General features: G+C 36.8%; 1 protein-coding gene across 2 annotated transcripts in view; it reads left to right on the top strand.

The window, feature by feature from the left end:
* The window catches only part of CPNE8 (copine 8), a 104,834-nt gene that overhangs the window by 57,894 nt on the left and 21,442 nt on the right, over positions 1–25,498 (top strand). For both annotated transcript variants that reach the window (XM_074162057.1, XM_074162049.1), the window contains 4 exons: positions 2,612–2,653; positions 8,493–8,568; positions 14,782–14,835; positions 17,822–17,883. In XM_074162057.1, coding sequence (XP_074018158.1) covers positions 2,612–2,653; positions 8,493–8,568; positions 14,782–14,835; positions 17,822–17,883 — 234 coding nt within the window. The remainder of the gene's footprint in view (positions 1–2,611; positions 2,654–8,492; positions 8,569–14,781; positions 14,836–17,821; positions 17,884–25,498) is intronic.

Raw genomic sequence — 25,498 nt, 5'->3', positions numbered from 1 at the left:
TGGTGAGCTGTTCGTGACATCATTCCACAGAACAACTTTCACTTTAATCAGTTTTTATTCTAAGATAATTTAAATCCAAACTGAAATTCCGCAACAGTGGTAAAATTAACAAATCATGTGGTCAGAGCTGTTAAATTTGAGTTGAAAGGAGAAACATCCACCCAAAGCAACTCCTCCTTTGCCCATTTTGGAATATAATGAAAAATATGAAAAATATCTAGGCATGAATTTGTTGGTGTACATAATATCAGCTATCAATCAACCTTATCCCCAAAGAGTCTCTTCCTAGTAAAGAAAATTATTTAATGTATTCAACTGTATCTCATAGGAAGAATGGGAAACAGCTTCCGTCGAAGCAAATTATAAAGTAATTGTTTGGACTCCTCTCCCCTCTTTTAATACCACAGACCTGATGACTTCATTTCATGTGAAAGTGTTCTGCAGAATAAAAGTAAGCAAGTTGTTGTTTAAAATATAGGAAGTGCTATATTTTATAATAAAGCTATTATATATGCTATTGTTAGCTATATATAGCTAACAATAGCATATATATATGCTAATTTTCTATCCCATGTTCAGTTAATTTTAGGCTGGATAGGATTCATTATTACTGATCATTGAATTTACTTATATATACACTCTTTCTGTAGTAGTGGGAGATAAATAAAGCTGTATACTATCTCCGTCCTGACATGTTTCCTGTTTCATTAATGATGTTGATTATGACTGGTTTATGACCGGCTGCCAATTGGATTTATCTCCAGTTACCACAACTCCTTGGGCCCAGCCACCCAGCCAGTTTTTTCCCCAGTGAAGAGTGTGCCCATCCAAGCCACGAGCAGCCAGTTTCTCCAGGAATACACTGTGGAAAGTGATGTCAAAGGCTTTTTCCCCTCATCCTGTCTCCACAGGCCCTACTAAAAAGTTTGTCTGTCTTTATCTGCCACCTTTATATATTGAAAGTCCATAATAAGGTCTCCCTGGAGCCTTCTCTTCTCTAGGCTGAACAACCCCCACTCTCTGAGCCTTTCGAAGTGACCTATAGTCTCATAAATGTGAAGTAATGCATAGGAGGTATGTGAGCTTGCTTATTGGATCATACTTTTAGTTAAACTGTTTTGGTACCCCATGTCAGTATCCAGATTCACATAATAGCCAGTTACAGATTCATCAGAGGGATGCTCAAAAAACTGCATTAAACCATTATATGCTTAAAATTTGTCATGAGGCATGTATCTGAAAATTTGCCAATTAGCTATTGTTTTATACTGTGAAAAAATAATTTAGGTCCATCTATTATTTTGAATGTATAATTATCTACTAGTTTGTCTTTCAATTCTGATTTAAATGAAATAAATTCTAATCTGTTCTATTGAAAAAAGTGTTTGCATTGAGTACTTGTGTATTGGCAGACTTCATAATTTTATTACCCAGCTTGCCTACCAGCTCCTGATTCACTACGAGGAATCAGTGAATTCGTAGTCACTGATAGTGATGTAGAGGGTGAGTATTCCCACAGTGCCCAGGCAGTGTGTCAGTTTGGGAAAAACTGGTACCCAGAGTCTGCCTCTGTCGTGTTCCCCCCCATACCCCCCATTCTGCTTCTCCCGTTTCATTCAAAGAAGCCAGTCTCATGGTTTTGCTCTATAATCTGATGGTTATTTAGTGTACTCTGATAAAAGAAATAAACAACTATCCTTTAGGTGTTATAGGAATTTTAAAAAATTATGCTGCACATTTCTGTCGTCTTTGGTCAGAGCGGAGCAGCTGCCTCCTCTTCTGTTGAGATGTAGGGGGAGCTTCAGAGGGGAAAAGTGCTGTCTTTTAAGAACTACGAATTCCTTTCATCTGCAGCCACAGGCAGGGCCTTCACAAAATCTTGGGTGGATCTCACACAGTTCTTGTTTGTCACCACTGCATGATGTTTAGAAGACGTTAATACTGTTTACCAGATTGAAGCTTTATTGTATTCTAAAGTAGTTCTTTTCATTTAAGAACCAAATGTATCAACTAGAATTCCTTACTGCTTTAAATGCACTTTATATTGAGAACATTGCTTTTAATCTGTACTTTGCTGTTTAATTTTGGTTTTTAAGGGCCCTCTCAATCTCTGCATGCTTCTTCTCAAATATGGATATATTATTTTTTCTGTAAGATGTTATTACCACACAGTAGATATACATTTTCCAGATAATAGCATACACTAAAGAAACCTTCACAATAAGATCCAGTTTGTTACTGTTCTTAAAGACTTTGATAATACTTTAAGGCTTAAAGAATCATTCATAAAAAAAACCAAAAAAACCAAAAAAAACACCAAAAAACCCCCCCGAAAACTCAGAGCATCAGCAAGTAAAAATATATCGGTTAAACCTGCAATGTGTTTAATTATTTCCTTAGCTTCTGCTCTATTTTGCTATTAATTTATGAAAATATATTGGGTAACCTGAGTGACTTGCTATTTTCTGCTCCATGAGAAATGACTGGAAAATTCTGCCTTCTGGATGTGGCACAACTGGCACCCATATGCTATTAAAATACAAGTATTAAAGGCAATCCTGGTACATTTTAATATATATTTTAATAGGGTTGTGTTTTTCATTTTTTTTAGGACAATTAAAGTAGAAGTGTATGATTGGGATAGAGATGGAAGGTAAGACATTAAGTCTATTGTTAAACTTTAGAGTTACTTATGCATATTTATACACGTTTTAAAATGTTTAAATATATAGTGGCCAGGACAGGAGTAGAGAATGGTCTTTATAAATATTTAGAGGTACAGGTACTGAATAAAAAGTTTTGTTGTGCTACAGGTTTTTTGTTTTTTTTTTTTTAAATCAGTTTTGTGAATCTCATTCTATTATAAGTTAATGTACATGTATGAAGAGAGGGATAATCCATTTTTAAATCTTTCTTTTGCTTAAAATACTGCTTCATAAATTGTTGCTTTTCAAGTATGATGAAGTGCCTGAGCCTGCAATTGCTACTCCATTGTTGCTTAGATATTGCAATGTAGAAGCATCATTTAAGAATGGGTTTGAATGTTCATTTCCATGCCTTTCTTCATGAAAACGTTGTTGTAAACTCCAGAGTTGGAAGACCTGGGTTTAAAATAACTCCATTGCTAGAAAGAGGATGATGGAACATACGTGGAATTTCTGTTGCTAAATTCAAGAGGGGCAATCTGTTATTATTCAAGCTTGCTATCTGTATTGAGTGTACCTTTTTTCTGAAGAAAGTAGCCTTTCGAGTTGCCTTTATTTTGATAAATCAGGTAGAATTATTTTTTAATCTGGCTGGATTGATACCTCTTGCTCTTTTAAAAATGTTTGAGCTTGTATCTTAATACTTTGCTTAGAAACTGTACTCATAAATCAGGGTACTAGAACTTTTATGTAATACAAGAATATGTTAATTTCTGTTTATCTTTAAGTTGGTCTGTCTTAATTATTTCCTATTAATCTTAATTTATATTTTTAAATATAGGGATATGCACTTACATTTGGATTTTAAAGAGTATATTATTTATTATACAGTAATGTCTTTACTGTTGCTAATGCAATTTATTTTTAGTATTATAGCTAATGATACTGTGCTTCTGTGGCCCAAAAGGTCTTGTAACTGTAGTTTATTCTGTGCTGCCATTCATTTCCTCGCTGACAAGGTCCAAAGCCAGTTTCAGGTTTCTTAGCTTATACTTTTATCTTTTTGGTTCCGTCATGAAGCCTGTTGATTTATAAGCGTTCTTATCACATGTTTGCCCTCTATAAAATACCTGCTAGTGCAAATTTATCCTTCTTGATTAGATATTCCCTGGAGTGACAAAATAACATATTCTGGCAATTAAAAACACAAGGATTTAAATTAATGGAGCCATATTAGCAAAAAATCACTGCATCATTGTAACGATGAATTTCTATTAACATCCTCTGTTTCTCACTTAGATTTGCCAAATCCTTAAAAATGGGGTATATTTACATTTTTGTGTAAAAACCACAATATTTTTGAAAATAATCTAACACTGAAAAATTAGATTATATTGCCAAGTTAATAAGAAATAAAGATTAGATTTTATTAAGGTATCAAACCCCGTGTGCTGTCCCATTTGCTCTGAAGTTTGAAACAAGTATGATTAAAAAGAAAAGGAAGAAATCTGACAAGTAATACTGTGTAGCTGTAACTGAGTGAAATCTTCAACATACTATGGAATTCAGGCAATCATTAGCCTCTACACTCTCCCATTTTGAAATATTATCTACTTTTGCTCACGTCCCACTCTGAATATCTAAAAAATTAATATCTAATAAACAAAAAGTGAGGGATATATGTGTTCCTTTTTATTCTAATTGTATGATTTTTTTGCCTTTTGCCTTCTACTTTTTGGTTTTTAATTTAGAAGCAGACAGATCACTGACATCTTACATGTTAAATTCCTCAGAAAGATGAGACAGCACTCATCTCATGTAACTTCAGACAATGTAAAAATCAGACAACTAGATGGAACTGATCATTTAAGTTACTTCAGTAGCTTACAAGGGAAAATGGTCTGATTGAATCCAAATTGCCATTTGGTGGTGCCTATGACTTACTAGTGATTGTAGCAAGAACCTAAGTGCCTACTTTAATTTTGACTTTGCCAAATGTATCAGAAGTGAATCCCATTCTAGAATTGATCTATCAATTTTTTGTACAATGCTGCTGTGAATGTTTATATTCATTCCCATTTTTGATGGACTCCTTATTTATAAGCAGTTGTTACACCAGCTGATCACCTCACTAGGCTGAATCTGTTTGCTCCAAAGATGTCCAGTCTGGGCAGGAATAACCTTTGAAAGATCATCAGAGAGCCTGCTCGATAGCAAAGCAAGTTATACTGAATATTGCAGGTTATTCTGCAATCAGTAAGGCAACATTACTGTGCATGTACTTGATTTCTGAATCTTGACTTGATTCTGACTTCTTGAGTCTTGACTTAGAGGAGTGTTTTTCCCCATTCTGTGTTATCTGTGCTCTGGGAAAATGTGACCAGGGTGCTTTGGGTCGAGCTTCTTACTCTCACGTTCATGAATTACATTGTTAAGAGTAATTGTATATTCTTAGCTCTCATTTATTTTTAAGCATCACTTAAAATTTCTTGACTAAAAGGTAACACAGGACGTTTGTAACATTAACACTATTAAATATTAACATCTCTTTGTATCAAATGGGTTTTTTTCCCAAAAATTGTCAATGTGAGCCAGTTGTTCTAATTGATACCTTTTATTGATTCTAAGAGCTGTGACAACCTCCAGACTATTTGATGCTGTAAGAAGTCACAAAAGTTGGTTTTGTTAATTTGGGCAAGCCCACTTGTGTGAAACAGAGTGACTTTTTACACTGATCGTCCTTATCAATGCAGTACTTGAAGACAGGTCTTACAGAAACTAAAAATGAGATGATGTGCAACTCCACATCAGCAGTGCTCTGATGTTTTTATTTGTCTCTGAAGGCTTTTTTAATAATTTCATATAAATTGTTACTTGGCATATGTGGTGCAAAAGCAATTTCACAGTCTTGATGTTTATTATCTGTTACGCAGAATAAGTGGTTTTTTTCTTGAATTTCAAAACTGTAAATATTACCTTGCTAACCAGGGGCCACCGAAACATTCATCTGAGAATCTAAACACTGTAGGAGAGATTGTAAATCTCAGATTTTAGGCTCTCTCACTTTATTTCTTGTTCTCCGTCTTCATCCTCCTTCTCCAGCTAGATAGTTGATTTTTAAATTATTGCACTTTTCCCCTTACTCATTCACATATTTCTGGTGATGACTGCCCTTTCGTGCATTTTTTTTTTTTCCTTTACATCATTAAAAAAATAAAAATTAATACAATTCTGAAAGTGATTTTCAGCACTTCAAAGCATAATGCCAAAAGTGGAAGATTAGGGAGATGGGGTTCGAGTGATTATTTTATGTGCTAAGAGTGTCTGATTCAGTGTTCTGATATGCCACTCATGGACAAAAGTCTTCAAGTCTGGGAATATTTGGTGTTACAAAGACAAAGAGAGTAACTTCTTTGGATTCTCAATGCAGAGAGTTAATGAGGAGATCCATTTGGTGAAGTGTAATCATGAATATGGGGAGAGATGAGTGCCTTGTCTTTCTTAACGAGTTACACTTCTGACAAAAGCAAATGTTGTCCAGCAGGCACTCATCTTTCAGAGCCAACCTAGTGGAGGGGCGTACGTCCATCTGAATACTGAGTGTTAAGATCCAGGTTGATGATCTTTTAACAGCAGAGAACTCCGAGACTGGTTATATAAGCCCATACCTTTTTAACGTGGTTAGTCAGAGGAATTACATCTTTCTAGCTCAGTTTTTGTCAGTTTGTGTATATTGCCACAAGGAAAGTGGCAATATACTGTGCAATATATAATATATCCAGTGTCTCTTAGAATTAAACAAACAACTACTTTTAAGCAGTACAGATTTTTTTTTTTCCCTGAGACAACCCTGTCTGGAATTGCGTACGTTTCCTCTGTTTGCTATGGCATGTTTGTAGGTAGTCACTGAGCTATTGTTTGCATTTCTGCTTTTGAAATATACAAGCCAACTTGAAAATTTAATGTAAAAACTGTTACGAAAGGGAAAGGTTCCTCTTTAACCAAGGTTCGTTTTTCTCCAGTGCCATGATTACCCAAGAATGAATACACCTTATGGGCTACAGCCCATATAGAGCTCAAGTTCTGTAGCCCGTATGCATGGCTTCCTCTGTTTCCCTGGGTGAATAGTCATTGCAGTCTGGAGAGCATTTAGTCAAAGGAGATGATACTTCCAAAATATGTTTCTTAAGAAAAGTTTTAGTCTGTCTCGGAAGCAATTTCCTGATCTCCAAACTGGAAGGGGCGGGTTTCTGAATCTGAGCAATTAGTAATATCTTCACCGTATAGTATTTCTCAAGCTTTCATACAGGATGCTTTGCTTATGTCATGTGCATTAGCATGATGATTGGATTTTTTAATTGTTTGTTTTACATATTTTGTGAATTCATGTGGGTTTCAGAAAGTGAGATTTATATTTGGCATTTGTTTTTTTCATTTCATTATGAATAAATCAAGAAAGAAATTTTATGTTGCTGTGGGTTTTTTCCATTTTTTCTCTTCTTGCAAGATTCAGTTTTATTTAAATTTGCTTTTAATATTTATAGCTTAATTAGAAGTGTGCTATATTTCTTAAAAACAAATTTTATAGGTAACAAGATGTTGTGTTTTGGGAAAATGAAAATCAGTTCTGTTTTACCTCAAACCAGAACATTGAGTCACAAAACTTTGACTTTCTATTCTAGTTTACCACTGGAGGGAAGGTAAAAAAGTTAGTTTCATAGCTGACCAGATGTGGAGGCAGAGTGTAGAGGAGACAAAACGCCCTGTTAGGGAGCAACTGTGAAACAGAGGGAGATGGTGGAGTGGGAGTTGGAGCAGCAGTGATGACAGTTCAGCTGGGGAGAGTGGAGAATGGGAACAGGTCCCATGGCTGCTGGGAGTCATGTAGCAGCTGTAGGCACTGATCCCTGTGGTCACTTCCATTCCAGGTACCTGTCTGAGACACTGAACTGCAGTTCAGTCACTTCTGGCAGCCCTGTGGTTTCTCTGCCCCAGCCCCCTGACCCCAGCTGCCTTTCTCAGTGATGCTTCATCCACTGCACTCCCTCTGACCGCCCTGCTCACTCACCGTGGCTCCTTGGCAGCCTGCCATCCCCTGGTTAAGAGCTGACAAAGCAGTTTTCAAAATGTGGGTGACAGCACAGGAGTGTTGAATGTATTCTTGGAGCAGGAATAGAATTTAGAAAAGAGAAGCTTGATAACCATTGCTTTAGTGTTAGGTTAAGATCTGCTTTGCAATGGTGTCTCGTACCGTAAGCTGAGCAGCTTCAGTGGATTGCTTTTCTCCTCCCAGATGGGAAGACATAGCAGCTGAAATAAGCTTTGGGTCTTCCCCTTAAAAGTGCCATTTGATGTTCTGTTACACAAATTGGTAGAGCTGGTCTTTCCTGGTTGAAGTTACTCCTTTCACACTCTTAATACCTCCCTTTCTCTCACATAGTCTCTCACATGGTTCAGAGTCTGTGGTGCCAGTGATCATCCAGTGAGAAAATGGTGATAGCCTTTGATAGCCCACTCCGGTTTTTCAGATTCTGTGAGCTTACAGTGGGGTCAGATTACTAATTTACAACCTAGTCCTCATTGGGTAGCTAAGTTAAGCAGAAGCCATCAGAAAGATTTAAGCTAATGCTTTTCATCTCTAATTTTTTACTAATTTTTACTAATAGAGTGAGCACACAACGGAGTGACAAATAAAGATTTTTAAGCAAATTATATTTTTTTTGCCATTGTTCCTTTCGTGGGTGTCAGTTCATATTGGCTGTGCTTCTCTTTTTCATACATAGATGTAATACATATTTAAATTACTAAATGCCGTGCATTTGATTTGAAATTATTTTTTTTTAACAGCCATGATTTCATCGGAGAATTCACAACAAGTTACAGAGAGTTGTCGAGAGGACAGTCTCAGTTCAATGTGTATGAGGTAAGTATAGTGAGTATTTACTCTCTTTCAGGAAATTAATGGAAACACTTCCAATGTTTTTGTGGCAAACTGGTCAAATCTGGACAGTGCCTGTCAAAATCAAACTTTGGAATTATTTCACATTTCTCCTTTTATAAAGAAGAGCAAAGAATCTAAAAGTCTTGCTTCATAAAAAGATTTGAAGACAAGTAGGTATGTGTGGTTTGTATGCATCTGTGATAGGGCAAGAAGAGCACTTCAAGCAGCTGGGCTGGTGTGACATAACTTGGAGCAAATGCTGGGTTACTCCCATTTGTGTATGAACAATTTGTCTTTTCTTACGTGTGTTGTATGCTATTCTCCTATACAAAGAGTATCTGGTGATTCCTACATCAGATACAGTCACACACCTTTGATCCGAAGTGCAGACTTTAGAATCCTTAGAGTTTTGATACAGGGCTTACAAGTGACAGAGAGTTTAGTTAACTGATTGATGGGGTTTTTCGTGTGGTCAGTTACCATCTTTGCTTAAAACTTTGCATCTCACTTCTGGTTCTGGATTCATACATCTGCCAGTTACTGGGATTGACAGGCAGTTGTCAATTCAGTTATAGAGTTTTAGATGACTTCTAACTGTGATGAGACCTTATTGTGTGTTGTAGGTGAATGCAGACTACATCCACGTTCCCTCTTAGTCTTCTCTCCCCTCCTCTCCTCCTGTGGCCAAAATTGTGCAGGCCTGTTTATTTCATATCTACGAAATCCCTAGTTCGAGACTTCTGTCATAATTTAGTCTGAGATTATTTAGATTTGCAAAAAAGTAAACTTTTTTTCCCTGAGATAAAACTTTACCGAATCTTCAAAATATGCTGTAATTTATTCTAAGAAACAATCAATGAGTTTGTCTAAACAGAAATTGAGATGCACGAACTTGAAGTGTCATAAAGGGACTCATTTCCTAGATTTAGGCACAAAAAAATTGACGGGGGGGTGGGGAGTACTCTAAACATTAGCACTCCTGCATTAAAACTTCATTTTTAAATTAATATCTCAGAAGAATCTCAGTCTGGAATGTGAAATGTATTATGAAATTTCAAAATGTGTTAAATAATTAGAGGCAATAGGAGGAAAAGATTTAAAATTTATTTCATTACTGAGAAGTGTCAACTGACAGACTCTTTCTAGAAAAATACATTATATTCTACAGTGTTAAACTCCAGCTTATGTTTTTATAGTTCCAAGAAATTTAATTTTCAGTTTTGTTTGCATAACTTAGATGAGAGAGAGATAGAGGAAGGGAGGGGGAGAGAAAGATGGGTAACAGGCAACTAAGTCTAGTTGCCCGATTGCCCTGTGTTTTCTTTTGCCATTCCTTCTTCACCCAGCACCCAAGCATCTATTTCACCATTCTGATGACAGACATTCTTGATGCATTTGCACAAAACCCCATAGTTGTCTCATGATACTGATGTAGTGGTGGTGTTTGGGAGGTCTGCTCACTTAAAGCAGCATTACCATAAAGAGATACTCCCTGCAAGGGCTCAAGGATAGCAATTTTCACATAGAAATCATGCATGTATTCCAGGCACCTGAATATTCCACTGTGTGAAAATACATGCTATTGCATTTTCACATAGGTATGCATATGTCCAGCCATTTGTGTTAAAGCTTTTTAGCACCCTCCATCTCACAGATGGTCACAGACAAAGTGTATGGATTATGCCAGATACTTTCCATTTCTCTAAGGTGACGTGCTGAATCTGTAGGTTTTACTCTGTAGGTCTTTCATAGCCTCACTTACTGAGATTTGCAAAGATTTTTAACTTCTCTATTTTGTTGTCTTCCTCAGTCAATTCTGTTCTCATTTTTGCCATTTTTCTTCTCTGGATACGAGCACTCATACAACACAACGAAAATACTGTTTAGGCAAGGTACATTGTGTGCCATGTTCATTGTCCTAAGGTACTTATATCCTGGGAATAGAGGAACCTTAGAAGGGTCCAAGTATGAAGCTCCTATTCAGTGCTTCAGATCACGGAGTCATGAACCCAAAGAAATGTGTGTTATAAGTAGACTTTTTTGGTGTGCTTTTTTTTTTTTACCATTTCCAGACCGTGTATCTGTCTGATAACTCTTTGACAGATCCTTTATAAAAATAAACTGATTATAAAATATGAGACCTTTAGTCCCTTTCAGAGTTTAGAAATAGTATTAAATACAGGAGTGGTCTAGTCGTTAGTTTAGTTGTGTTTTCCTTCCTTTCACATCGAAGAGGCTGTAGTCTCCTCTCTAATAAACTTACAAGGTGTTTGTATCAGTTGAGTAATGAACATAACCCAGGAAAATACAGCATCTGCCAAAGCGCCTAAGGGAGAGATAGGAAAGGTGACAGTGCATTCTACTAGAAATTGCCTTCATTTTGCCTTGGTTCTTGGAGCCTTGCTCTTTTGTGTTAGACCCTGACTCTTCATGCAGTAGATTACTGTCATCACACCACAGTACAAACGCCTGTTCCTACGTCTGATTACCAGCAGAATTATTCTAGTTAAAAGCAGCGCTCTCTTGGAAAATGTCATCATACATAGATGATATGAGAGCCCCCCCTCTCTCTAGAAGTTATAGTAGCATAAAATAAGTCCACTTACTGCATCAGCAGTTTCAACCCTTGTCTTATATAATGGAGACCAAGTATGGGAACTGAAGAAAAAATAAGACACTTAGCAATTTTTCCCCCTTGTTGTTTTAGAAGTCCCTAAAAGTATTTCTTTCTTGTATTTGTATAAATATGTATTTATATATATAAAAAGTACTTCTCAGAAGAGATTCTGGATCTCTTTCCCAGCTTCTACCTGGGACACTGCGTGTGATATTTTTGACATTTCTGTAGTGACTCTATCCTTGATCTCCAGCATTACCAGAAGCCAAGATTTTGATCTTATCCCTCTCTACCCTCCTTCCCCAGGGGAAAAGAGTATCTAAGGCTCTCCAGCATCAGCAATGGTCATATGTGCCCTCAAAAAAACAGGAATAGCTTTTTTCACCAAATCTCCCTCTAACATAGTCCTGTTAGTATGAGCATCTCCTCTTTCAAATTAGCATCTAATTTGCCTTCAAATTATACTGAAGGTAATACAGGCAATTCTGCTGTGTGATGCCACCTGCTGACTTGTGGCTTCGTATGGGCTGTAGTTGCTTTTGGGATGGTTCCATGACTAGCTGCCTTGAGGTCTGCGGTTCCATTCCCTCTTCATCTGTTCTGGTAGGAGAGCCTATTCCTGAGTTGAGACTCATGTATGTGTCCAGATCAGTGGAACTCCTGACCAGCCTGTCTGCAAGATCTTCATTGACGTGATCTTAATCCCATCATTGGAACTTATTTCAGTTCTGCTTCTCCTAAGGGCAATTCAGATATAAGACAAATCCAGCTAATTAGTCATGGTTATCCTGGTAGACAGTTTAATTTCAAGACCTCTCACGTCCCTCGAAATAAATACTTAAGACCTTCTTCTGGGTTTTAGGTATGCTTTTTGAAGGATTTAGGTCAGCTTCTGTGTTTGTATCGTGAGTTCCAGCATCACGCAGTTTGCACGTGTGGTGTCTCTCAGAACTGAAATGTGCTTTTTCTTCCTTATGGAAAGATATTCTTGCTAATAATGAGAAGACAAGCCTATGTGGCTGTAGCCTGGGTTTTTTCTGTATGGTGTGCAGATCTTTGTTATTCCTTGAGCTATCCCTCAATTGATCTCGAACTACTGCAATTAAACTTCCGTATTTTGAAGGATTTCATATTGCTAATATAGGTGATCACAAATGTGATGGTTTAGGCAAGCACTAATGCAAGGCAGGGAAGGAGGGTGCTCTGATTATGTGTTGCACTTTTATCTTGAAGATGAGCAAAGGTGCTGCTGTGCAAAGCAGGACAAAGATAACAAAAAGTCATGGTATTTTTTTTCTTATTACTGTAATTTACAGCAATTTCCTATGGATAGTGTCACAGCACAGATTACTGTGTGCAGTGAAAACGTCCTCTCCTGTTGTATCTCTGACGTAACTCCTACCCTACCAGGATTATTCTGTCATAACATCTTAGCTCATTTTGCAGTTTCTTAAATACAGTATCGATATCTTACTCCCAGCAATAGCATACATTTCCTGAGCATCTCGCGTTTGCCTCCCCCCATCGCAATCCTCCGTACTTTGGTACTGCTTCTACTTGATCAGTCTGTGCAATATCAGAACAAATAAGACTGGACAAATTCTTTTGTAATTGTTTTGCGTTTACAAACTGACCCAAGGCAGGAAGAGAAATATGTGTTTGAGTGGGTGTCCCATATTTTCAAATTAGAAATACTGCTATAACAAGCTCTTTTCAATTAACCTTTTCTTAATAGGTAAGAGTTCATGTAGCTTCCTAGGTTACTGCAGGGGTGTAAGACTTTCAGAGGCTAAAAAATGTTGTTTTATTTATAAAGTTAGCTGAAATCTGAGAAACACACACATAAATATTATAATAATTACAGAACCTGGATTTATAGGAGAGAGACAAGCTGTGATTTAATTCATCTTTGATCCCAACTAGATGCCTTGTTTCCCGTAATATTTCACTCCAAGCCCTAGTGCATCTCCTAGCAATTTGTAAGAAACCAATTGTCAAGTTACCTGAAGCAGAAGATTCAGATGAATCTCCTTTCTGGCATTTAATGACTGCTGGCAAGAAATATGCTGCTAACTCAGGCCTGACCACTGGATTCTGGAGGGCTATGAACGAAGGGCCACAGGGCAGGCAGGCAGTCTGTTACTTTTGTCTTCCTCTTCTGGGCCATTGCCAGCAGGAGTCACTTTCTGGCTAAGATTCTGGTTCAACAAGAATTATCTCATTGTGTATAAACCACCATTACACAGATTTAATCCATTGTTCACCAGTCAAGACACTGTTAATAGCAGGGACAGGGATTATTTGGGCTTTTTTATGTGTTAAAGGCCTTATGTATGTGTAAGGCAGTAAAAGCCTTGAAGAATACTTCCTGTATAGCTGTGTGGCATACTGGAGAGAGTCACTCTTGTTTAGCCTGTTTGGGAAGACCTCAAATGATAGTTATCTTTTCTGCCTTACATTGCACATCTGTTCTGTTTTGTGCAAGGAATATGATCTTTAAATGTAATTTCATTTCACTTGGGGGGAGAGAATTTTTGGAAGATATGTATTACTATTTTTCCCATATTCAGGCAAAACTGTTTAAACATTTTATAGCAGTTAAGTGACTAAGATTTCAGTTGGGAGTGTTTTAATTCCTTGTCATTCACAGAACATCTGTGAGTAGTTTACAGTAAAACTTGGCAGTAAGCCACGAGGATTTGAGTTTCCTAGTTATATAGGAGATAGTTGATCAACCTAATTAACAAAATAATGTTTTGCTTCCAATTCCATGTGCAATTTTGAAAAAAGCAGTACATTTTAATGTGTGTGTAATAAAACTGACTGAGGCTTGCCTTTGAATGGGTCAGTTTTTATTGGTGGCTACAGTGAGAAATTTTATAGGTGTGGGTTCAAGACATTCAGTAAAAGTTTTTAATGATTTATAGTCCAGTTCCATGAAGATTCTTGTGTCTGGGGAACGCATTGAGCCCTCACAACTCCCTTAAGCCAGTCAGTTGGTGGTCCGTGCCATTTTCATGAAATTACTGACTAGTTTCTATTCTAGCACGGTATGATTTGTCCCCCCAGCTGCTCTTCCTGTCAGCCAGATTCTGTGATTGCACCCTATACAGAAATTAGGAGAATGACTCTCATGTTTCTCAGATCGTGTTGAGGAGAAGATGGAAACAGATTAACTGGAATGCGAAGAGGTGCATTGTGAGATGAAGAAGTAGTGACACAGTACACTGAAACACTGGAATCAGGAATGCAGAAAAATGCAGAATCTTGTGAAAATTCAAAGTGCTCTTTTACTGAGCACTCGGATTTAATGAATATTCTCACCTCTGTTGCCCTGGTCCCCTATTTGTCAAATGGGAATAACGGCATTGGCTTACCTAACAGGTACCATGGAGATAAATTCACAGGTTTTCAAATATGCATATATCCCAGCATTGAGGTGCATAAGTAAACAGTATGCTGAATGAATTTAGAATCCACTGAAAATAGACTACGTTCTGCATTGAAAGTATCTTAACACTTAGCTTTATGTTAAATCGTAAATCATACTGCTTTAATATTTGTATCTCTGTTTGTAGGTAATAAATCCAAAGAAAAAAGGAAAAAAGAAAAAGTATGTTAATTCTGGAACAGTAAGTAAATATATTCTATGTTACTGGGTGCTTTTCTCTTGAAGCAGATGTAGTTGATTTGTGATTTAACAGGATTAGAATAGAACCTTCTGTGAAGGCCACAACAATAAGCTATTTACTGTTATACAGCATTTGTTTTCAGATTTTTTTAGTTTGAAGAGTCTGATAAAAGCTGTGTCCAAGTGTGCTGTCAAGTTGCCGGTAATTTCCAAAAAGGGTCATACTGAAATTTTAGTCAAATCCTTGAAATTATTGGATTGAACAGTATTAATTTTTATCTGAAACATATCTTGCCTTTTAAAAGGCAATTTTGTTTTTAAGTGCTGAGCTAGCATCAGTAAAAGGTAGTATGCTTATCATGGCTAAACCAAAAAGAGTCAACATTTTTTATTGCCAACAGTTTTTTTGTAAATCTATTTTGCAAGATCTCTTAGTGCAGTTTGGGATGAGAGTTTAACGTCCTTTTGTTTGTATTCCATATTCTGTTTTATAAGCCATTTGCTAGCAACGCAAATAATTCCCTTCAGCACTTTCTCAGCTTCTGTGTTCTGGCATTCATGATATTCAAAACATCATTTACAAAAAGATGAAGATAAATGTTGAAGAGTTGTATATTGGAAAACCTAATGGGATACAAGATATGTTTTTTGAAAACACATCCAGCATGTGAGGTTTTTTTCCGTATGAACAGTTCCACTGAAGTTAGTAGGACTACTTTCACTCTGAACTGTAGCCTTGAAGAAATGCTTTGTCATTCTCTCATTCTTGTATAAGTCTGTTCATCAGTAGAAAAAAACCCCATTTATATTGTATCTTTGTTTTAAATAGTAAAAAACAGGCAGAAGCAGCTTGTCTATGAAAATTTACCATACAAGATCTGATTTGCTAGATAATTTATTTTTTGCTAACATATTTCTTTTACTACAATTTAGCGTGTTAAAATAAAGTTCTATTACACTAAATTAGTGAGTCAGGAACTTAAGAAAAGTGATTCTTTTAAATCAATACTAAAAGTAAGTGTACTCAAAATTGTAAGTGTAAAATCTGTCTTAAGGTACAGAAGAGCAAAAAACGCATTTACATGTTCAATTTTCGTGTTGATTTTGCTTTACAATATTTTAACACCTTCACATATACCTGCCTGCATTTGAAAGAACATATTTTGCTCATATTTGGACAGACAAAATCAACTGTGTTTTGTTATCCTTCGTCTCAAATTACATGGAAATTTCCAATAAATGGTTGTTAGCAATTTTCTTTCCTCTTTCTTTCTCTACCAGTGTTCTCTACTGTTGGTTTTGTAATTTATTTTCTTTATCAGGCCCTGTTTGCCCCCATTTGCCCTTACTTCTTAGTCCTTTAGGCTTCCCTTGTGCTTCTCCAAGTCGTCACTTTCCTATGTATTTGCCTGCAGTTTTATTTTTCTTCTCCTGTCATTCTTTATCCCACAGATTTCTAAATTTTCAAACCAGGCACCAAGACCATCATTCTCACTAATAGGAATTTGGCTTCTGGAAAGCTTTAACTGAAGTGGACATAGATCATTGACTAATATCTCACTGTTGCTTTTAAGGACTATGTACATACAGTAGCCATCTCAATTCAGTATTACTTAAGGGGTCATTTTAAATTCAGACAAACTAAGTACTAAGCAGAAATGTTTCAGAATATATTATTAGTTATTAACAAAGCAAAGTAGTGAATTTTAAAATTCATTGTATAAAACTTGGAACATTGGTAGTCATTGTCTGTATAGAGGTAAACACCACTTTTTAAAATCAGATTCAGTGAAAACTTTTGCTTAAACTAATTCAGAACAAGATGACCGACTGTAATAACAGATGAACCATTACAATGACTGTGTCCAGTGGGAAAATGCATAGAAATTTCAGTCTTATATGCAAGACTATGTTACTGATAGTCTCTTAGAACTTTGTTATGGTCTTCTGTTCTCAACAAGAAGGGTAATTTGAAAGGGTAATTTACTAAGAATCACAGAGAACCTGTGACAAAGGCAGTAGGATAGAAGACAGAATTACTACCTGTAATCTCATTCTGAGTCCAAGTTTACAACATAGGAATATTTTCAATTTTTATATTTTGCTGCAGTTGTCAAGATCAAATTGGCAGATCAAATTTTGTGACAAACTTCCATCTCCTTTTTATTCCTTGTATCATTGTCAGTGAATTTAAGTAGTTACTTAAGCAGTTTTCACTGACTGCCTGATGTGCCTATGTTGTGAGAGAGTTTTGTATCACGTTGTAAATAAAATGAAAATAATTTGGATTGAATTCTTTCCTTCATAAATGTTGTGCAGTATATGAAGATCTTTAAATGCTGGATCTTTTCCACTTGAGTTTATACTTCTGTGACTTGAGCATCGGGAATGCAGTAATACCATTAGAACACTGTCTGTGTTTTGGACCTGTGTAATTTCTGAATGATAAAAGATGGGACTGAAGAAATTTCTTATCTTTGCATTTTTCATGTTCCACTTTTTCAATATGTTTCATATATATATATGATATACTAGATTCTTGGCCTGCATCAATACTCAATACCACTGTTTTTAATGCAAGATGAGAAATAGCATAAATAATTGTAACTGCGATTTTTAAACAGTGTTGAAGTACTTGTAGAATAGATGCCTCTAATATTCATCTGTACAGGTAGAGCACACTGATCAGAAGATCAGTGATCAGATGCATGTGGTAACCTGCCCTGGAATACAATCTTCCATCCCTTACCTTTTGCTTAAAAAAAATAAAAAAGTAGTTGTAGTAGACTTCCAAATTTGTCTCTTCCCTTCCAAGAACTGCCTATTGAAATGGTTTCTTTTTTTTTTTTTTTTAAATCTTTTTTTCCCCTAATACTGTAGGAAATTACGTCTTAAGGATAGAGCTCCAAAAACATTGTGCTTATGTCTCTACTTGTTCAACTGGGAAATGACAATTCATGTCTGACTCTCTTTTTATTTGCTTTCAGGTAACATTGCTTTCCTTCCTAATTGAAACAGAAGTTTCATTCCTTGACTATATTAAAGGCGGGTATGTGATTGGCAACAAACCTTTCTTGTTTTCACAGTCTCATTGTAATTCACTAATAATTTGTGTATGTGCTTTGCATATGATGACTTTAAGTAGTATCTGTAAAGAGCTGTATTGTTTCCTCACTTCAGAGGCTGTACTTTCCTACATAAAACCTGCAGATAGTTATTGACATAAGTTAAGTTATGGAACTTCGCTTATAATGTTAGTGTTCGTACTAAAACACTGAGATTGAGTAATAACTTCTGATCAGCCAGTGAAAATTGGATTAACTAAAAGGGAATTATCTATATACTATTAAATTAGTAAAATGCAGTTTTATTTCTTCTGATTGCACTGACCTTTGGTGTATTTAATATTGGCATTTATTCAGAGCCTTTCCCCTTCAAAGGTGTTTTTTCAATACTAATTATGTAAAATTTATAACACATTCAATTTCTCATTTATCGTCATTTTTCCAAAAGGGAAGTAGAGACAGAAGCATCAAATGGCTTACCCTAGAACATGCCTGGAAGTGGGATCGAATCTCAGAAATTCCTGGTCCTGCCAGAACACAATTCTTCTCTAAGATAAATGGAAATAGTTTGTTATATGTTCCTAGGCACTTAATACGGGTTTTTGAGGGATACAGTCTGAATATACATTCCACATTTATTTTACAGCATTTATTACCTGTGAAGAAACAAGTTACTCTTTTTGTTCCAGTCTTCAACCAGGCTTCAGCTGAAATAAAAAAACAAAGAAGGCTGTGTTGTGTTCTGGCAGTAGCATTATAAGGCTTTGTCTTTGTTCCCAGCAGTGGTAATCCTACAGATGAGAATGTGCTTAAGCTTTATTCCTAACACATTCATCATTGAAGTTCATTAAGCTAAAGTGACGCCCCCAATCATAATTGTTAGCTGCAGAGAAACTGTCAGTAAGCTATCTCGACTGCCATTGCATGCAAGGGTTGGAAAAACCGCAACCTGAGTTTGTACTCCGTGCCGAACTGGTAACTTGGAGTGGGAGTGGATCATTGGTAAGATGCACCCCAAGCTCTTGACCCTGACCCATGGGCTGCTGCAGAGTGTAATTTTTTTCTCTCTCGAGGACTAACAGCCTCTTTGATGTTTCAGTTCTCCCAAACAGTTAAAGTTAGAAAATCCAAATTCACTGCTGTTCAGTCTCCATCCAAGAAGATAAATATTTTCACTGAGGGTGAATTCAGTCTGTTGTATATCTCAAAACACTGTGTCTTTTGGCTCATTAAGATTAAACCTGACAAGAATATTTTATGCATAGTACTTAAATTGGGAATGCTTGATTAGGGTTTTTAACATGGATATAGACATATTCTCTTTAAAATTCTTATTCAATATCTTTGGAGAAATTTTTGATTGGACTTGCTCATTTGCTTGCTCCTTGGTGGCTGAACCTGTTTTCTCCTTTGGATGGGAAGCAGAGCCTCCGCAACATTGCAGATTTGCTTGTTTTATATTACAATGTTGTATGGTATACACGATGGGTTATGGGTGACCTTCAGAGGCAGCTGTATAGGCCCATCATCAAGGTGTGTAATTAATGGGACGCATTAGCGAGGGGAAGGGACTGTTCCAGGGAGCAGAATGGCTGGGGAGCTGGGGGCGGAGCTGGGTAGCATGGCTGGTGGGGCAGGGTCTCACCAGCCAGGGCCCAGTTGTACAGTACATGAGCAAGGCAAGCAGGGCAGGCCCAGAGACAGTAGCCAGGCTCAATTAAGAGTCCAGATCATTAGGGAAGTTTGTGGTGATGAGGCAGACCGAGGTCAAGAGGCAAACCACAGGTTCAGGTCAGGTCCAGCAATTGCCAGGCAGGCCCATGGTGGACAAGGCGGGGAGGTCAAGCCAGGAAGTCAGTCCATGGGTCAGGATCTGGATTAATGGAGTCTATGGCTAGGCATGGGCTTGCCTGAGCTGGAGACCCATATTCCTCTGACGTAGCTCAGGCAAGGGGCTGAAGGCTGAGCTGAAGTGGGGCTCCTGAGCCAATGAGGGGGTGTGTGATAGAGGGACAAGGTGAGTCTGTTTAGGGCCATTAAAAGACTTTTTAGTACATGCAGGACCCCTACACTTTATTCCAGGATGCTTCTGGACTGCAAACTGTCAAGCTCTTCTAAAATTGCTATCCTTACCTCCAGTTCAGTTTGGAAACACTGCTGCTGGAATACTTCTTGTCTGTGTTTGCAGTCTTTGGATCCTACAGTTTCTCCTTGGAGAGGATTTAATTCAGTTGTTGACTGTGTTAGAATGTTACAGTTTAGCAAAGCTAAAGCTTCGTAATATAGATTAGGCATGCTCTCAAGGTACTACTGCATCTTTAACATCTGAAGAATATGTTGACTCTATATACTACAAAGAATTAGAGAATCACAGAATCTTAGTGGTTGGAAGGGACCTTTGAGATCATCGAGTCCAACCACATTAAAAAAAAAAAAAAAAAGAAAAAAACCACACACACAAACCCACACAAAAACAAAACAAAACAAAAAAAACCCCAACAACAACAACAAAAAAAACCCCACACCAGAAAGAAGGAAAAAAAAAAAAAAAAAAAAGCACCCACCAACTAAACCCCACACCCATAATCTCACACACAACACCCCACCACAAACCAACAATCCCGGGCACTAGAGCATGCCCTGAAGAGCCATGTCTACACGTTTCTTAAATACCTCCAGGGATGGTGACTCCACCACCTCCCTGGGCAGGCCGTTCCAGTGCTTGACCACTCTTTCAGTAAAGTAATTCTTCCTAATATCTAATCTAAACCTCCCTTGCTGCAGCTTCATACCATTTCCTCTGGTCAATTCTATCAGCACATTTGCTTGACAAGCTGTTTCTGAGGCATCTAGATTGCCGTGGTTATTTCTGTGTTTCTGAGTCCATTTCTAGTGATCAGTATGGCTTGTTGTGCCTGCTGTGAATCACTGTGAGCAACAGATAGACAGCTTCTTGAGATAGCAGTAAAGTACCTGAAGCATCAAGGTTCTGGATGCGATTTCCATATGAACGGTCACGGTCAATCTGTTGTGGAGCCCTTCTTGGGCACAAACCGTGCAAGTTTTCTGTTTTAAGTAGAGAATCCTAGGGTTTAAGAGAAACAGATTATTTTTTCAGAACTGCTGTTGCCTTTCTCAGTAACATTCCTGTTGTGTACTTTAACAGAACTAGAAAGTGGCCATCCATCCATGTTTACCAAAAGTTTGTATTGAATGAAGTATATGTATACACAAATGCAGAAAGAAACAGTTTTACCTCTAGTATAGCTGTTTGTTCTTTGAAGTGTCTTGTACATATATACCACAATCATGTTATTCCCCATTCATTTAAAATTCATCTCTACAAAAACCATGTATATAAGGAACTGAGGAATTAAAATTTATATCTAAATTTGGAAAAAAAAGAATAGAGTGGGTGCACATGTAATCATTTTAGGGTGGTTTATCGTATTTCTCACTGAGATGTAACAATACAAGTTAATAAACTTAATTATGTATGCTCTATAGACAAATAATAGAAATTTTGAATACAAATAATACCTTGTTGTTCTTACTGATATTTTGTATATATGTCTCTAACTGCGAGTCAATGAAGACTTGTGATATTAATAATTATCTCTTCAACTTTTTTCCTCTCTTTTCTATAAAAAAGAGTATAATTCAGTGGAATGCTCTGTGCTTAGAAGTATGAGCAGTAATACTTATGATTTAATTATTTTAAATAGAATCTTGTTTAGTGATTCATACAGTTATTTCTATGTACATGCCAGTGAAAACTGTAGAAGAAAAAAAACTTGTATAAAATGTTACCTTTCTTTCTGCAAACTATACAGTTTTGGAAATGTGATCAGGAGGCTGAGACTCAGAGTCGTTTTCTTGGTTTCTCTCTTCCTTTGTTCATCTCATTTAATACTACTACATATCAGTTGCAGTCCACTTGACAAACTTTGAAGGAAGGGGAAAGTTTTTGTCATTAATCAGTCTGGTTCCCCATCAAGTATGTCCTCCAAAATTCTTTTTAGTTCCCTGTTTTTCTTCCATTTAGTTAGACAAGGGGAAGAAAACACTGATTCTGCAGTAGGCACAATATTGGTTCTTCCATAAATGGATGCTTATGAAATACTTCTTGTTCAGAACTTTCATTGTAATTGATTTGAGGTGTCTAGAACTAATACTGATTTAATGAAAATCTTGACAGCTTTAACTGCGACAAATTGGGAGTAGAGTATTGATTTCATTTATGTTTTGAGTCTGCATCTGTTTAGTTGGGATGTTCCATTATAAGTATCATCAATATGACTGTTGTTTTTTTAAAGATCTTTGAAGAATGATATAGATGTTTTTCCGTAAAGTCTAATTTCATTTTACTACATAACACTGGATTTTGTAGTAGAATGGCAGGAAAGAGGTGGATATCTCTTTTGCATCTAAATATTACATCAAGTGGTGCCATCTTAGTAGCTGGCTTTTCCTTACTTCCTGATAGTTAATCACATATTTTGCCACACTAACCTTCCCACATTTAAAATCGGTACATTGTGCTAAAATTTAATCTATATTTCAAAATTGGATTTCTCCTGCCACTTACCAATTAATAACATACTGCTATCAAAACACCTCCAAATATATGAATAGCCTCAGGAATGTAGGGGATATGGCCTTGAAGAGGAGTGCAATTGAAATTATCCTGTTTTACGGGAATGATTGTCAAACAGTTTGTAGTCTGCTCTGGTTTTGTCTGGAAGGGAGATCAGGAGCCAAAAAGCTGCAAGACTTAGTGGACAGAAAGGATATTTCTGTGCAGACGTTTCTAGCCTGTTTGACTTACTAGAATTGGGAGTGAGATGCTCTAGGCATTTGTAAATCAATAAAGTTCAGGACCTGAATCCTTTTGCAACTCAAAAATGCTAAGTCATCTCTTCTGTCCCAGATTAGTGGAAGATAAGAGGAAATGTTTTCCTCCCATCATGTTAAAAGCCTTATCTTCATCCAGGTTTTTGGAAATGAACACCTGTATGTTTGGATTCTAAGGGCTTTGGACATACATTTTTAACTGAACTGTATTGAATCATTGGTGGTCGAAATGGAAATTCAGAACTCCTTTCATGACAGCTATTTTCATCCAACCAGTGCACTGTATAATGTAATGACATGCATATTTGATGTTTGGGGGAGACCTGGTGTGAGATACAGTTAAAAAGCAAGGGCTGCCATAGCTACATATTTCGGAGGCTTCACCATGTATTTCTTGTAATCCTTGGAGAGTAGTAAAACTATATAAGGGGGAGATCTTTTAGAACCTTTATCACAAAAATCTTCTTTATGTTGATACAGTGTTTGGCCAAGCAAACATCAGCAAAGGGGAAATTATAAAATAACTGTCACTGGGCACTTAAATGCCATGGAGAGGATACAGACTCTTCATAGCGTTAGTTACTCCATTGGCTCCACTGTAGAGTTCTGCACAGTAAATTGTCCTCAAACCTTCAACAGCTCCCCCCTGCTAACATACCAGCTGGTTGTCACTCTGAAGCCGCAGGAGGAAATTCATGTTTTCTTCCAATGCACTGTTTTAAAAAACTCCAATCATTATAAATGTTACCAGCCTAGTGAAAAGCTACATCCAGGCTTAGTTTGTTCCCTTATGTGTATCAGTGCTGGCAGAGCTCTTATTAAAAGATGACAGGTTTCACCTTGCTCTCCCAAAGAAACAAATGAAACGGCCGTTCTGTGATTGTGAGGTGAAGATTACTGTTCCTTTTAAGATACTTTCTTCATTTCTTGTGTAGTATAGGGTAAAATCACATGTCCAGGTATCAAATCGATCACGTCTTTCTATACCAACTAAATTCTGGCAAAGGAGTAGTGATCTATCCAGCTCCGAATGCATAAGGCGTGTTGCTGTGCTTGGATATTCTACCTGAGTTCTCCCTTCGGATAGGACATTCAGTGGCTCAGCCTGCCAAGCCAGGTGGCAATGTTTTAGCAGCTTTTGTGCAAAGCCTCGTGACCTCACAGAATCACTGATGTAGTGGGGTGTCACGAACTTTTAATGTAGCTCCCTGGAGAACTCTACAGCTGGAAAAGCAAGGACACAGCCTTAGCCAAAGAATTTCCTTATCAGAAATAGTAAGTTTTGTTATCTTGATGTATTTTAAAATCTGCATCTTTCAGTCAGGCAGCTAAATTTGTCTTAAGGACTTCAATTTTATATGCTTTTTAAAATTTTGAGCATCCTTATTCTGAATTAATAATTTTTCAGCTAGTGTCCCTTACATAAAATACCGTAATAAATAATCTTATTTAAAAAATACTTTATTGTTGTTGAAGGTTAATATGTTGTTATTAGGTTACTGTTATTATTAAGTACTTGATACAACCTAAGAATTAGTGTGTTAAAAAGAAATAAAACGTGTAATAGAAATGAAAGCAGGACAGTGCACTCTCAGATATATTCATTACATTTAATTTGGTTCTAGAATAACATGTGTTGCCATGAAAACACTTCTTATGTCATCCAGATTAATTTCCCAGTCATCCCATTTGGCTTCCAAAGTAGTTGTCTGGTGTTTTCCTGACACACAGCTTTTAAATTAGCCTTCTTGGATTAATTTTTTAGTTATGACTGGTTAACTTTTTTCAATCCACATGAAACAGTACAGAAATTAATGCCTTTCCTTAGTAAACTTTCACACAAAATACATATATATTCAGAATATTACAGCTGCTTTTGAAAATATTTTTTCCAGTTGTGCTAACTTGAAGTTGAATTGTTTGTTTGAAAGACCCAGTTTTGTGTTCAAAAAAAGTTTAATTACATTTTGATAGTTTTGACAAGGGTTGACCTTTATTTTCTACCTTTCTCCACTTACTATTCCTTTCAGAGGCCACTAGTGCCTTACGTAACTTAGACTTCTATGTCTCTTTTCTATGAGATCGTATTCTCAGAGGGATGTTTCTGATATAGAATCACAGAATCATTTTGGTTGGAAAAGACCTTTAAGATCATAGAGTTCCACCATTAAAGTAGCACTACCAAGTACACCACTAAACCATGTCCCTAAGCACCACCTCTACACGTATTTTAAATATGTCCAGGGATGGTGACTCAACCACTTCCCTGGGCAGCCTGTTCTAGTGCTTGACAGTCCTTTTGGTGAAGAAATTTTCCTAATATCCATCTTAAACCTCTCCTGGTGCAACTTCAGGCTGTTTCCTCTTGTCCAATCACTTGTTACCTGGGAGAAGAGACCAACCCCCACCTCTCTACAATCTCCTTTCGAGTCGTCATAGAGAGCGATAAGGTCTCCCCTCAGCTTCCATTTCTCCAGGCATATGTTGTATAATATATGAAACAAAATGATTGTTGAAAACAGTTTGTTCTAGCTTTCCTGGTTCTCTGTAAGACATGAATGATATTCTCTGTGGTCATAAGTCCATAATACAAAGTGACAATTGCATTAAGAGCAGGATCCAGTTTCCTGAACTATATAGGCATTTAATGCCATTTTAGACTCCCAAAAATTTCCATGGTGTATCAAGTACCCTAGGGGCTCTAAAATAACATTAGGAACCTATATTTAGGAAAATGAAATCTAA

Source organism: Numenius arquata, chromosome 2 (assembly GCF_964106895.1).
Source record: "Numenius arquata chromosome 2, bNumArq3.hap1.1, whole genome shotgun sequence".
Taxonomy (NCBI): Eukaryota; Metazoa; Chordata; class Aves; order Charadriiformes; family Scolopacidae; genus Numenius; species Numenius arquata.
This window is presented reverse-complemented; position numbering and strand designations above follow the sequence as displayed.